Genomic DNA, 14999 nt, shown 5'->3' on the forward strand with positions numbered 1-14999 from the left:
TCTACTCTACAGACGGGCTGCAGGAGCCGTATTTGTCAACAGAGCTGTCAATCATCCTTCTTACAGCATCAAATAACTAATTAAAACTTAAACTTAAACTTGTCAGAAAGATTAACACTTGGACGTAAATCAGCATGATAAGAACTAACTATAATGACAGAAACCATGTTTGATAATTAATTTGGCGTGTATTTTGATTTTAAAGTTTCCATTTGATAACATGGATGAGGCGGGCTTTATGACCTATACTGCAGCCAGTCAGCAGGGGGCGCTCCAAATGTTATCTTTTTATACATTCTATGGTTTGGGTTCAACAGCGATACCTGCCATCACAGCAAAGCATCATGGGTAACAAATGTAAAGCCTACCCTGTGCGTTTAACCCCGCCCCTCTCCATGTATATTGTATGCCACCATCTGCAGAGCATGGATCAGTGAGCCACATGTTCACATGTTGTTTCACCATGTATGATCTAAGAGAAGGAGCATTACATGTCATGTGGATCCGGCTCGTTGAATCTTCCAGCATCTCACACTGCTATTTTTACGTCTGTAATAAAGGAGTTGGAACAGTTTGGATCATTATAATTAAAGCCCAAAAAGAAAAAAACATCAGCTCCCAACATTCCCTGTGTTTGATTTAATTGCCATCCTCCACACAGTGAGATCATTTGCAGCTGATTTGATGCAGCGCTCAATAGACACAGCTTAGTCTACTTTAAATGAGGCTTTGCATTACAAAATGCTCTAATCACTCCAATAATCTTTGACTTGACTGTGAATCGTGATTTGCGGCTACTTTAAATGAGCCCCGACACTAGACTAAGGAGTAATGCTGGAGAGGAACAAAAGAGCTCCCTCGAAAAGTTAAGTTCTTATTCCTTTTTCTCTCCCGGAGAGAGCCGAAGTAATGATGTCTTAATTTCCTCTCGCATGTCAATTTAGGAGATTTACCACTGAGACGCTCACTGGTGATGTGTAATTAGTGTAATAACTGGGTGAAGGGTCAGATGTCCTCCCCCTCTGCATGTATTAGAAGTAGGTCAAACAGGGAGGATGTGTATATGTGTGTGTGTGTGCAAGTGTTAAATGGGTTTGAGTGAGTGTGGGATTTGCCAAAGGAAGAGTATTGACTGGTATCTGGCCTGGAAATCTGACCCCCCCCCCCTTTAAGAGCACGTCCAGTAATTATGTCAGACATCTTGGATGGCCTGAGAAGTTATCCATTATTTACGTATTCACAAGTTTGGAATCTAGGGCAGCCGTCATTTTTCTCCCCTCTTATTCCTCTCGCTTCAGCTAACGTAAAGCGTTGGTTTCAGAGGACTTTGAATGAAAAATAAGCAGAAACGCAGGTGGCTTTGTCAGGGCTGTTTTCAGGCGGCTTTTGTTTCCTGAATAGCAGAAAAAAAAACTATTCAGTCAGTGTCACTCCTCTAGCCCAGGTGTTCCTTTTATTGCAATTTATTTTATTCACACACAAAGAAGACTTTCATGAATATGCATTTTTCATCCCCCTCTTAATACTCACAGCTCCCAGGAAAAAACACAGGCCTCAGAAACGCACAAATCTATGTGCGTTATGTGGAAATGTAGGACTTTGGACCTAGGAGTTTGCTTAAAGGAGCAATTGGTCCCTTAAAAAGCCGCTGTCAGTCAAAGCTGGTGTTCTCTGTAATCGATAGAAGCAATAATATTTGAAATTGGCGCCATAGCTGTGGAGAAATTTGTACAAACAGCTTGTGGTTTCGCCCATTCTACATTCCTACAACACCCAGCGTGCATTGCGCCCCTCCCCCTGAAAGGAACGGCCCAGTGAGAGATGCTGGAGTGAAATTAGGAACAGAATCCGAAATACAACGAGAATATACCAGTGGATGGTCTAAAACATCTTCAGGTCTGCAGTCTACATTTTAAACCTGACAATTTTTAGCGAGACATGACATCAGAGGCGGGCGTCCTAGATTGAGGAAGTGTAGTTTAGCGAGCTCCCTGGCCTCGCCAGATGACGCGTTATACGTAGTCTGGCGGAGGTTTTCCAGGGCCCATTGGAGAAGCGGATATCGTACTCTAAAGGCACAGAGCCAAATTGCCTTTTTTTCCTACCATAATGGCATTAGCTCCCCATAATAGCATGATAGGACTGAGGTTGAAAATTGGCGAACTGGCCCTTTAAGTAACAGAAAAATATACTGGACGGTTCCCTAATTGCACACACAGCCATCTCGTGATGTCCTCATGATAACAGGTTGCACCTGAGCAAGTGAAATGATGTCTCCCATAATTAAGCCATAAGCATGACCCATAAAATAACATCTCTGCACAACAGAAGGAACATTTACGTGATGTGGCCTCTTTAATAAAAGGGAGGAAAATGCTAAATGATTATATGTTGTTACCATTGGATCATGTCCGGCTTCAAAAACCTGGTTGTCTGAGAAATAAAGAATACGGTCTTATATGTTTGGCAAAGAACGTATGATTTAAAAGCATACGCTCACATAAAAATAGGTTTTCATGTAAGGCAAATTTCTCAAATTTTTGCCAAACAGGAAGCTGCTTTATCTTTTTATATCAGTCGTCTTGAATTTGTAATAGTTTGAGCGTATTCTCGACACATATACACAAGTTGTCGCAGTCTGCAGGCTTGTGTTTGACCTGCAGGTCAGCAGGGAACGGTACAGTAGAGATCCCCCAAAAGATGCTTGGTCTTTAGGAAGTGGTTTTCCCCAGGAGAAGTGGCAATCTGGGGGATATATTTATGGCCCAACTGAAAAATTGGAATAGGATCCTCAGTCGAAATGCAGGTGACGTTCCTGAGTTTTATATGTTTATATTGTTTATATAAGATACTGGAGCTTGTGGAAAAGTTCCTCTGGCTGAAAAGGCCTAATCACAAAGTTTGACACTGTGAAAATTCAGGACAGTATATAATTAAGTATTTTAACAAGACTAAGGTTGTGTTTACAGGAGAATTCAAAAGCTCTCCGTGTTCATGACTGTACACAACAGCCTGTTTACAACATCCTCGCACTCCTCTCTTACATTATCCTTCCAGAGTTATTGGAATATTTTCAATACACTACTGCCCCGATGCTCACGTCAACCTGGTGGTGTTGGAATTACAGCTTGTTGCTGCCATTGCACTTGTTCCATGTGTCGCCATAAGTTTGCGTGCACACATCAGACATATCAGATATCAGAATGTGTGTTTGTGCATGTACAATGAGGTGTTCATGCATGCCCTTCAGCGTCCATCCAAAGGCACATGCACTCACCGTGTGTGTGTGTGTGTTTGTGTGATACAAAGGCACCGGGGGGGAGTGCAGAGCTGTTGTTCGCTGCACTGACGAGGGATGTACATATGATGTGCGTAGGCTCTGTAAGAGCTGTAGTGGGCAGCGCTCCCATACCAGCAGGGAGAGCTTCAAAGTGCTTCTTTAAAAAGGACTCGGCTTCAGTCACATTGGAGGCAGTCTGACGCATTTCAGGCACAAGTGAAAGTGCTACAACGAGAGGGAGAGCTGTGCAGAGATGACGACAGATCAACTCTTAATAATCATGATTTTATCTGGTTCATTACTTCCCTATTTTCTCTGTTTAAACTTTTTAACAAAAAGGCGCTTTTCATTTGAATTAAACAGGAGCAGCCAAACAGGAGCTAGAAAAACAAGTTGTTAGATTGGGGAGAAATGGGCAGGTCATGCATGTGACTTGTGCGGAGTAAGGATGGGAGAGGAGGGTGGATGAGGAGGAAAGGTGTGGTGCAGCGACCCGGGGCCGTCTGGCTGCTCGCTCACATGTCAAAGCCAAAAGGCAAAGCTGCCTGCCTGCATACCCATCTGGGGCCCATCAGGAACACAAGCCACAGGGGCACACGAGAGCATGAAAGAGACACACATGCATGCACTGCACACACCCACACACATTGGTAGAGGGGAAGTGCCCCATTGTCTCAGGAGGGAAGGGAAGGCCGGCTGTGTCTGTGTCCGCAAGTCATGCCTGCAGGATTTTACACACCTGATTTCTCCTTTTTTTTGTTAAGTGTGTCGCAGGACGATAAATCAATGAAGAGAGTAAATTATGCACCTTAACGCCAAACCACATTTTGATTGCTGAAATTTCTTAGATTGAATGATTGAATTATGACAATAAACATAGCATCTATAAACACCGTTACAGGCTGCACATATTTACGCCGCGAGTTCCAGGTAACTCCCATGAACTCAGCAGCTTTAGATGTGGTTTCCTTTGAATAGCCTGCACCATTATAAATCGATATGTATTAAGTCCTGAGTCCACAAAACCTCACTGCCTCACTACCAGAGAGAGAGCGTGGGATTTCAAAAGCAGCTGTTTGCTAAGGTATACCTGTGAGGCAACAACACAGAAAACACATAATGAAACATGCATTTGTATTCGCTTGCCTTCCCAGGAATCTCCCTCCTCTGAATACAAGGAAAGAAACAGGCTTTTCTGCCCGTGTTGTCTTGTGCACGAGCAGGCAGGGATTTGATTTCCCTGCTGTGCGTGACAGTTTGGAGCACAGGTCCTGTTAGCAACTGGCCACGTGTTATGTAACCCGCCACAGATGAAGAGCTCCCCATTCAGGCCACCTGCAGATTGCTGTGCCATTCACTTAACACTGGAAACACAAGGTGCAGAAAGCAGTTCGTCTGCATGAGGGATTTTTACTCACCGAGCACAGGAGGGTGTATTTCTTTATAGTTCATTGCTTTATTGCTCAAATTGACACATTATAAACACATTCTATTTTAAAATGTTGCTAACTAATAATACAGCTATTTAGTGCCATTCATCCTGTCTACAAACAGAGGTGTTTTGGCTCTTTAACATGCTATTGCTAGTTAGCACGTCTCCCAGGAGAGCAGTTTGACCCCTGCTGAAAGTGATGCCTCATCATCAACCTACTGACACAGCCTGTCACCCTATGATGTCACATCCTTTGACCAACTTTACTTAACACATCCTTCGCCTCAGCAGGACATGTTGTGGGGCTGTGAAGTAAATCCATATCCGGCTTATGTAACCAGCACTGTTCTGAGAACTCTGGGAAACGCTCGGCTCTGTCGCTGATTGCTGTGCTACGTGCCTGCAAGAGGGCGGAGTCAAACACACATTCTGGCTGCAGCTCGCAGGTATTTGTGGTCACAAGCCGCCACTCATATCGTAAGCTGCGAACGGCTTAAGCTCTGTGGCCGGTGGGTCGACATGATAAACAAGCCTTTCTCTGGGATTAGGGACCTGTCTTGAGGGCATCACCGGTAGCTTATGACCTTTAACCCTTTAGTAAGTCGGTAAGAGATAGTGCAGGTGGGACAGACTGAAATGATAACCCAGTCTCCGCTGTTATCTTAAGGTGCATGTGGGGTCATAATCAGCTGATTTATTGCCCTAGAAAGACTTGAGAGTAGGAGCTCCTGTTTGTCTTCACATTAGCACACAGTCCAGTGTAAAAGCCGTCAATTACACACTCTCTGTCCCACAGTCACACGCTGTTCCTCAGACACTCCTGTGCTTTTTGGGGCTTCTTCGCCTTCTGCACTTATCAGAGTGCTCCACGGCAGAGCACATCATGCACTCAGAGATTAGGACAAATGTCAAGCGCACGTCTCACATGTCTGTCTATCAATACGAGGCACAGTGAGGGTGTTCGAACGCTGCCAGATGGTAGCATATGTACCTGTAAGAGGAGATCACGCAGCACATAAGGTAGCTGTGAAAAGGACAGGACTCAGTGTGCCGGAAGAGGTGACAGCACGGCCGACTCCTTTCCCCTCCACGTCCTCATCATCGCGTGGGTGTGGAAGGGTGTTTTGTGGTTTCACACCGACTCGGCAAAAAATGGCGATTCAGCAGCTTCGACGAGTGACGCCTTACGCCACAGTCCGTAATAGAAGTCTTAAAGCTGAGAGACATAATGGGATATTTTTGGGTTAGAGATGTGGCACGGCGCCTGCGGGGTCAGCCAACCCTGAGCTTCCTCTGTACATTCATCATGTCAGTTTGGGTCAGGGGAGATGGGAGGGTGGGTGACGCACAGGAGGGGGGCGGGGGAAGTCGGGGGTTATCTGAGGTTGTCTGCTGAAATGTTTTAATCTGGATGGGAGTGGAGGAAACAAAGATAGAGGTCTCCGCTGCCTGGAGTTCGTTAACTCGACGCCTGCCAGGCAGACAGACACACACACATACATGACCGTGTGTGTGTGTCCTGCTCTGCCCTCGCTACCTTCTTTATCAGGCAGTCCATGCGAACAAGGTGTTCTGACTGCGTACACATGCATGTGCAGTATCCAAGGTTTAAGCTCCAGAAATGGGACGTTTATGGAACGAGAGTGTGTGTGCGTGTGTGTTCCCCATGTAGTGTGGAATGTATGTGTGTCAGCCCTTCAGCTACAGCTGCACAATAAATAATTTATTGGCGTATCAGGGATGATGAAATATTCCATGTACATGGCCTACTTAATTTGAAAATGGCTAAGATGGCAAATTGCAGTCAGATCCACTTAATGCCTCGTTTCCACGTGATGGAGTTCTGATCTTAATTACAGTGTTGAACAAAATGCTCTGAATTGGAATTAGCTGGACAGATACTGTGCCACGCTGTCCTCTCTATAGTCTGTCCTAGACGTCTCCCAGGTGGAGCTGCGTGTTTCCCCTCAGGCTGCTGCGAAAGAGGAGAATGTGATTAATTGCCAGCTGATATCTGTGTTGCTGCGCGCGCGCGTGTGTTTGTGTGCAAAGACGGTGGTGTTGGGGGTTCAAATGAGACGAACTCAGATAAACACGTCGCAGATAAAGACTCTGGACTCTCTCCTGTGAATAGCCCTGATTACACAGACAGGTGACCTCACCTGACTGATGGTCCTCATCACGCACTCTCAACCTGAAACCTGTGTGCACTACCTGCTCTGCCACTTCCTAACTTTTATCACTACAGACTGAATCAGGGCACCGGCTCTTTCTCTCGTCTTGTTTCTGTCGTTTAAGCGCACGCTCACGCATACTGCGCTGGTGTAATGGCTCGCTCTACTCTTGTGTTCTTATCAGCAGCATCCATGCACAGCTGAAGCTCCCTTCCTCTCACACACACACACACACACACACACACGTCTCCTCCAGTCTTAAAGCAGCAGAGCGTAGAGCACCGAGCAGTCTAGCCCGGCGTAATCAGTGCAGAGAATTCCTGCTCTGCTCTCCTGGGCTCGTCTCCTTCGGGCTCCCCTTAGAGATAGTTCCCGAGTCTGGGTCTCTCCACTGTTCCCTTCAGGCGAGCTGAAAGGGCAGCTCCTGCTAATGGAGCGCTGATTGTGTTATAGCCACAATTATCTCTCTTTACCTCTCAACTCCGAGCCATTAGCAGGATAGATAGTACCCCGGGCCTGTCTGCAGTCACAGAATAAGGGACTGTCAGGATGATGGAGCGCAAGAGCCGAGCAAGGTCCATTACACCTTTCCTCCCTTAACCTCCGCTCCCCCCACCCCCACCCCCACCCTTCCATCCTCAGCTCAAACTTGTTGTTCGTCATGTAGGCAAGGAGGGTATCCAAAGCTGGGCGCAACAAATACCAGTAGAGGATAATGTGTCGTCTCGAGGCTTACACGAGACGTGAATCATATGTAACCTGCTGTGTTGCTGAACTATAAGCTGGGGATTTAAATTACATGAGCCTGATCTGTAGCTGGTGGATTCTCACAAAGTAAGAATACAGAGTGTCTTAATGAGCCTGCATGCAAAGATGAAAGAATACTGCTTTTATGTAGGTTGCGAGGTCAAGGGAGAGCGGGTCAAAGAAATGATCAGAAGAATTGTTTTCTTGCTCTAACTTTGGATGCATGGAGCTTGACATCTGTGTTGAGCAAGTGTTTTGTCCATGTAAAAAATAAAAAATACCACTGGGTGACATAAGGGGCAGAGAAACAGCTGTTTACACTTTAGGTTTAGGCTGAACGTTTCATCTTAAAGGAGCAATTGGCCCCCTGGAAAAAGCGACTGTCAGTCAAAGCTGATCTGCTCATCTGTAACTGATAGAAGCAACAATATATGACATTGGCGCCATAGCTGTGGAGAAAAATGTGTTTGTAAAACTTGTAAAAATGCATTGCGCCCCTCCCTCTGAAAGGAGCAGCCCAGCGAGAGACGCTGGAGTGAAATATACCGTTTCCGCTGCAGGAACTGGCCCTTTAAGAAACTTACTTGCCACACTGAAAGTCCTTAAGCAATTTCCCAATGCAATGCATTTCACCACCAGCATGCTATATATTTCACAATGTAGCACCTCCCTGTCGCTCATCTTAACGTATCTAATCATCCTCGTCATCTTCCTCCTTCTCTGTCCTCTGCAGACGAGCTCACCTGCGGCTGTGTCTGGAGCGGTTGAAGGACCTCATACCTCTGGGACCCGACTGCAACCGCCACACGACGCTGGGCCTGCTCAACAAAGCCAAAGCACACATAAAGGTGAGGATGAAGAGCCCGCACACGTACCATAAAGCTGGGCCTGGTTACGAATGAAACCGATGACACGCACATAACTGAGCAAAGAAGACGGAGAGCAGATAACAGTGTGTTGTTACGTCCCTGCTGAGATTTTATTTGTTTTGACCTTTGCTGCCAGATTCAACTACCTACAGCCGGGATCACTCGTAATATATTTGTGTTGCTGCAGAGGCAGGGATGCCACAGCACAAATAATGTGAAGATGAAACTGATTACATGTGGTTATTGACTCCGCTCGGCATTTTGATTACATTTTTCAGCTTATGTCAGAAGCGTGCATAAATATAATACATCCATTAAATTTCAGTTCGTAGGCTGTAAAATAGATGTTTTTTTAAAGTGATTAAATTCACAAAAAAAATACGTATTTGCTTTTATTCATCCGATTTTTGTTCATTTATTTCTCCCATTTTATTCACTTAGTGACACGATAAGTTGCATTTGCTCCTAATTGTAGTTTGAAAGTGTTATCTCCGGTATCCAGCTGGTCACTGGTGCCTGATTTGAAGAGCATGTAACACATTAAGACATCCTGCTTCACGCCTTCGCCTCCACTTTCAAAACAGGCATGTGACTGCCTGAGATTGAGCAGTCTGCATGTGAGAAGGCTGGTGTAGCGAGTACTCACGTAACACAGAGGGGGGCTGATAAAGCCGATATTGTTGTCGTGCCCCCCCTTCATCCTCCTCCTCCTTCTCCTCCTCCTCCTCCTACTACAGCCACAACTCTGCACTTCTGTTGCTGTCAAGTTGAGTCTCTCCATTGCTTATTGATGGCCTATTGTTCGCTCCGTCGCTGAGAGTCACGCCTGTCACCGTCGCTGACCGTGACATAAGGCTACAAGGTTAAGAGCACAACGCGGCTGTATCGGGGCCCCCGCCACGGCCCCTCGCTCAGATTGTAATGACAGAAGGCGTAAACAGGCAGCGAGCGAAGGAGGCGATACGCTGTAAACAAGGCAGGTGAGGGAAATCATCGAGGGGGTTTCAGGGCTGGCAGGAGGAAAAACCAGGGGACACAGCAAGTTTAGAGGCTGAATGCTTAAACAGGTGAAGCAGATAGTTTGTTTGTGCTGCTGCGTTTGTGTTCTGACAGCCGGGAGATATGAAAGGAATTTCCTTACAGACTAACAACATCTATCTCCAGTATCTCAGCTGGTTGAGATGTCATTTCAGCTCTCCTTCTCTCTCTCTTATCTCCTCTATATTACTTCATTCTCTGCCCTCACCTACAACTCTCTCACTTTTTCTCCAATTCATTTCTCTCCGTCTGTCCTCTCCTCTTACATTTACCCTTTACCTGTGCATTCTGCTCTGGCTCCTGACACCGTTTCTCTACTCTTTCTCCTGTGCAGAAACTTGAAGAGGCGGACAGGAAGAGTCAGTACCAGCTGGAGTCCCTGGAGCGCGAGCAGAGGCACCTCCAGCGCCAGCTGGAGCTTCTGAGGGGAGGCAGCGGCGCTGCGTCCCAGAGCAGCCCAGGGGAGGGCGAGAGGATACGCATGGACAGTGTGGGCTCCACCCTCTGCTCCGACCGCTCTGACTCTGACCAAGGTGAGTGAGTCTTTAGACGAGAGTTTAATTTAGCGACTACAAGGCCATCAAAGCCTCCAGCTGCTCGGACTAATTTTATGACATTGAGGTTGCACCATCAGAGCTCCTCTGGGACTCAGTGTGAGGTGAGGTGTCGCTGAAAATAATCAACACGTATATACAGACAGAGGTTTAAAATGCAAACACTCCCTGAAGGGTTTGAAGGAGACGATGGTCATTTGAATCAACTAACAGCCAAATATTAAAGCATAATTAGATTTCATTATCCCAAACTGATTCTGTTGTGTTTCCGTGTGTCTAGATTAACATCTCTTATAGAACAAATGGACTCGCTGAGTTCTACAGTTGCAGAGTGAACGATCGGATGCAGTCTTTCACTGACATTAAGAAATATGTTGGCTTTTGTGAAACTAAGCTACCCCAGTATCCTACTGTTTTTTCCACTACTACAGATGTACTGTACAAAATCTCCTGGTAGTCCCAATTAATTTGTTTCCCCTCTCCTCTCTCTCCCTCTTCCATCCCTCTGTCCTCCTCTGCAGAGGAGATCGAGGTGGACGTGGAAAGCACGGAGTTCTCCCATGGAGAGCTGGACAGCGTCAGCACAGCCAGCACCAGCGACCTGGACGACCACAGCAGCCTGCAGAGCATGGCCAGCGACGAGGGCTACTCCTCCTGCAGTGTCAAACTTGCCTTCTCCTCCTAGAGCCCCACACACTGCCTCCAACTCCACCACCACAGCCACCACCTCCTCCCTGCCAAACCTGCCTGCCCTGCTGTCCGTTTATCCACCCTGGCCACGCCTACGTACGTACGCCCAGTCACCACAGACGGAGGCCACGCCCACAGCTATCAGCGGCCCTGTTGCTCCTGCCTTCCAGCAGTGTCCCCTCTCCTGCTCCAAAGCCTTTTGTTGCTCCTCCTCCTCCTCCTCCTCCTCTTGCTGCTGTTAGAGGAGCTGCACTGTGAGCTCCTCCTCACCTCTGAACTTTAAACCGCCCCGACCAACACCGACACCAGAAACCCGACACAGTGATGTGAGACTGCCAGCTGGTTTTAATCTTCTTTTAACGGGAGATCAGAGACGCGGTTGATTTAAAGAAAATATAAATCTTAATTTTTAAATCAATGAAATGAAAACTGAAATTTACTTCTTTTATTTCCTGTGAAAAAGTCTGAATTTTTAATATTTACACAACCCCTGAATTGATCCAAAATGCACTTAAATTCCTGTGATATTGAAATAATTCAGAGCTTCTATGGGCGTGTGTGTTGGTGTGTGTGTGTTGAGCTCATCCTGCGTGTCCCATCTTATCGTTCTGGTGTCGGGCCTGGATAAACGGGAGCACATCTAATCTGGACTCTAATGAACACTGTGGGTGAACTTTGCCATATCAACGCAGCTTGGCCCCGATAAACGTCCCCCCCCCCCCCCCCGCCCTCAATTTAATCCTTTTGTCTTATCGTTTTTTTTCATTACCTCTGCTCCACACCGCAGAAGCTCGGACACTCGAACTGGTGCTATTGTGAAACAAACCAACGGGGGAGCAGATCAGATCCACCACCACTACGCTTTTAAAGCAGACAACGTGTGGCTGCCGTGATTGTTTCCAACCGGGCACCGAGAAAAACAACCACGAAAAAAATGGAGGAAAAAAAAAAAGCATTCCTGTCGAATGTGGGTGCTCAGTGGAAATTGTAACTTGTGTGTGTGTTTTGTTTTGGTTTCTCCCCCCCCCCCCTCGACAAGCAGCTACAACAAGCTACCCTGCACTTGCCTACTTTAGAGCTGTCCATAGAAACGGCACAAACCAAGAAGTTAAACCAATAAAACAAAACGGCAACAAGGAAAAAGTCCAAACTACAACAAACTTTGGAACAGATGTCCATCCTCTCTCCAGCAGTAACAAGCAATAACTCTTGTAGTCGTTTTTGTCTCGTCAGTTTGAACTCCTCCCCGCGTTTCGTTTTCCTTTCCTCCTCTAAAGACTGTGTGACCGTCCAAAAAGCAAATTTCCTTCTTTTTTTTGTACATACAAATAGTTTAATAAATTAAACTTTAAAAAGGAGATTTAAAAAAAGGTAGAGCTCATGGATAGAACTATTGCCTCCGTTGCTGTTTGACCTGTGTTTATTGTGCTTTTAAAATTGTTTGGGAAGATTTTCTCCTCTTCACGGTGGCAGTGAACGCAGCACGGACACTCTCACTTTGTTCTGGAAACATGGGAAAGTCTCTCATTCTGTCGCTGCCCAGAGAAGGAAAAGAAAACGTGATTAAATAGAACAACTTCCCATCCGGTTGCAGAGAAGCGACGCAGTAGGACGTCTGGAGAATGCTGAGTCTGTGTGGCACTCTCTTTATTTATTAGACTTGTTTATTAATGTTCATAAATGGGGGGGGGGGGGTCGGAGGGGGTGTGGTCATGTGATCTGTGGAGGAAAAGTGTGAAGTGAAGAAAAACGGGTGTTAATGATGTCAATGTTCGCCATCCAAACTCCACTGGCATTAAGAATTGCACTTCAGCCACACTTGTTTGTGTTTTCTTTTCCTCCCATGGATCCTTTTGTATGTGAAAGAAACAAAAACACCACCGCCCTTTGAATATTTATTTCTCCTTCCCTCAAAGAACACGAGCAACGGGGAGAAAGAAGTTAACTTATTTTGGTTCTGTCTTATTTTACTCCTCTTTTTGATGCTTCTTCCTCATTCCTTATTCTAAGAGTTGTATATTTTATTGTTATTTTCCTTTTTGGGGGGAGGTGGGGACGGGATATGAAATGTAGCCATTTTGTTTTCATTTTTCTGATGTTTTATTCAATGGACACTTGAAATGTAATCGGCCCCTAAGCTGCTCCTAGTGCTGAGCCTCGCCTGTTTAGAGTCACCTGCCTTGTCCGGAGCGGGCTCCCCGACAACACGCTACAAATACAGACCTAAAACAACTGGATGGACAAATGGCTTCCTTACATGCCCAGCCTTCTGATGCAGGTCTTTTAAACCCACCTGTCCGGTTGTTTTGGGGTCTGTGTTGAGCGGGGATTACCTCCGCACAAGGCGCATCATTAGCCAAGACTTTACTGGCAGATATTGAGCCAGCTACTACACAATAAAGGGGGTCTAAAACTCCACTCTCCTCTGTTCGGAGGACTGTAGTCTCTATTAGACTTGTGTTTTAGTTGACAAAATGTGTCTTACCTTTACAGAGCCTCCAATTGAGGATTTAAAGACAAATATTCAAAGAAGAACAAATCCTTTGCTTTTTTAGAAGGACATTTCTAGGGGGCAGAGTTTGTGTGCTCCTTGCGGAGCTGTGTTGAGGTTGTTGGACTTGGCACTGAATCAAAAAGTCACCACATTTGGTGCTTATTATTATACACAAAAACAAACGCCAAAACCACCTCAGAACACCTCAGTGTCCTCTCTTTATCTCTCTCTCTCTTTGAGGGACGGTTTACATTTATTCTTCCCCTGTTTAAGTTATGAACCTTCAGCTTCTCTTTGTTTCTGTCTGTCGTCCTCATATGTTGGTTTTATGAACCTGCACTGCTGACGGGAAACGAAAAAAAAAAAAAAGGTCCCACGTTTGACGACAAATGAATTTCACTCCTGGATCATACCTCGCAGTGTTTTAAAGTGCTTCAGAGTCGATATGTTTCCACTACTTTGGGATGATTCCAACAGTGTTGGGTTTCATTGTTTATCACAAAAACACGTGAAAACTGTCTGGAACTCATCGTCTCGTCTCGTGTGGCAAAACGAGTCTGAGCTTGTATTCCAAGAAGGGATGAAACAAACTATAAGAGCTGATTTAACTGAAGCCAGGTCTGTCCTCTCTCTGTGAGTGTGTGTGCGTGTGTGTGTGTGTGTGCGTGTGTGTGCGTGTGTGTGCGCGTGTTCATACTAAGGCTGAGCTTTAGAGAGGCATCTGCTCCATGAATAGTCTGCACTGGTCTCAGTGGGCTGATCAGACGAGTGTATCCGGTGTAAAGTGTAATAGCTGGGTGTGAAGAGTTACATAACTTCAGTGCAGACTGTTCTTGGATCAGCCAAAGTGAGCAGGGAGGTCTGACAGAGTTTCTGGCTGTGCTGCAGATTCTACACAATAGCATATCTTGATAAGCTGGCGATCACAAAGCTATATTTTTACCTCTGAGTTTCAGGTTAGGAGTAGACATGCGGGTTAACTTTCCAGGAATGTTCAGTTCCAGTTTTGCAGCTTGGCCAGAGCCAGACGTGTACCAGCTCCGACAAAGTGGAAGTTGCAGTTTGTCTTTTGTAAACCACACTCCATGCCGGCGTCGGTCTCACAGGAGGGGGACTTTTAGCCCTAAACAAGCGAGCGGTCCCACGTAGGGAGTCCTCCTGATGTTCTCAACCTGTGGCCATCCTTTGTAAAACATGCAGTCTGATGCTGATTCTAGCCGTGTAAGTTGAAGATGCAATACTTACAATAAAAACACCAAGATTTTCAAACCTCAACGACTCCACTGGTCTCTTTATACCATTGTTGTATGACTCGCACTCAAACACCCGACATTCAAACATTCTGTCATGTTATTTCAGGCCCTTGTATATTAGCCGGCGTGTCATCTGTTACCTGGAAGATTCACACAACAGAAGTACATAAAAAATACAGATATATTCTGAGAATCTCCTACAACATTTTGAATCAAATTGTGTTTGTGTTTGCTTCAAATAATGCAAAGAAAACAAGTTCATGTTCATTTTTAAACAACAAAATACTCATGTTTTAAGTTAGGAAGTGCTCACAAATCTATTTTTGGTGGAATAACCTGGTTTGTAATTACCTCATCATGCATCTTGGCATGCGCTCCACTCGTCTCAGCTTTGTTCGATGGTTTGTGACCGTCCATCTTCCTCTTTATCACATTCAGGAGGTTTTCAGGGGGGTTCAGATCTGGAGC

The 14999-nt window shown here is 45.7% G+C and overlaps 1 protein-coding gene across 2 annotated transcripts in view; it reads left to right on the forward strand.

The window, feature by feature from the left end:
* Positions 1 to 14553, forward strand: part of mxi1 (max interactor 1, dimerization protein) — a 30597-nt gene extending 16044 nt beyond the window's left edge. For both annotated transcript variants that reach the window (XM_069666296.1, XM_069666297.1), the window contains exons 4-6: positions 8367 to 8481; positions 9875 to 10073; positions 10616 to 14553. In XM_069666296.1, coding sequence (XP_069522397.1) covers positions 8367 to 8481; positions 9875 to 10073; positions 10616 to 10779 — 478 coding nt within the window. In that variant the 3' untranslated portion in view covers positions 10780 to 14553. The remainder of the gene's footprint in view (positions 1 to 8366; positions 8482 to 9874; positions 10074 to 10615) is intronic.
* Positions 14554 to 14999: the final 446 nt, after the last annotated feature.

This window comes from Semicossyphus pulcher, unplaced genomic scaffold (assembly GCF_022749685.1).
Source record: "Semicossyphus pulcher isolate SPU_LCO1_2020_fin unplaced genomic scaffold, fSemPul1.0.p SCAF_17, whole genome shotgun sequence".
Classification (NCBI taxonomy): Eukaryota; Metazoa; Chordata; class Actinopteri; order Labriformes; family Labridae; genus Semicossyphus; species Semicossyphus pulcher.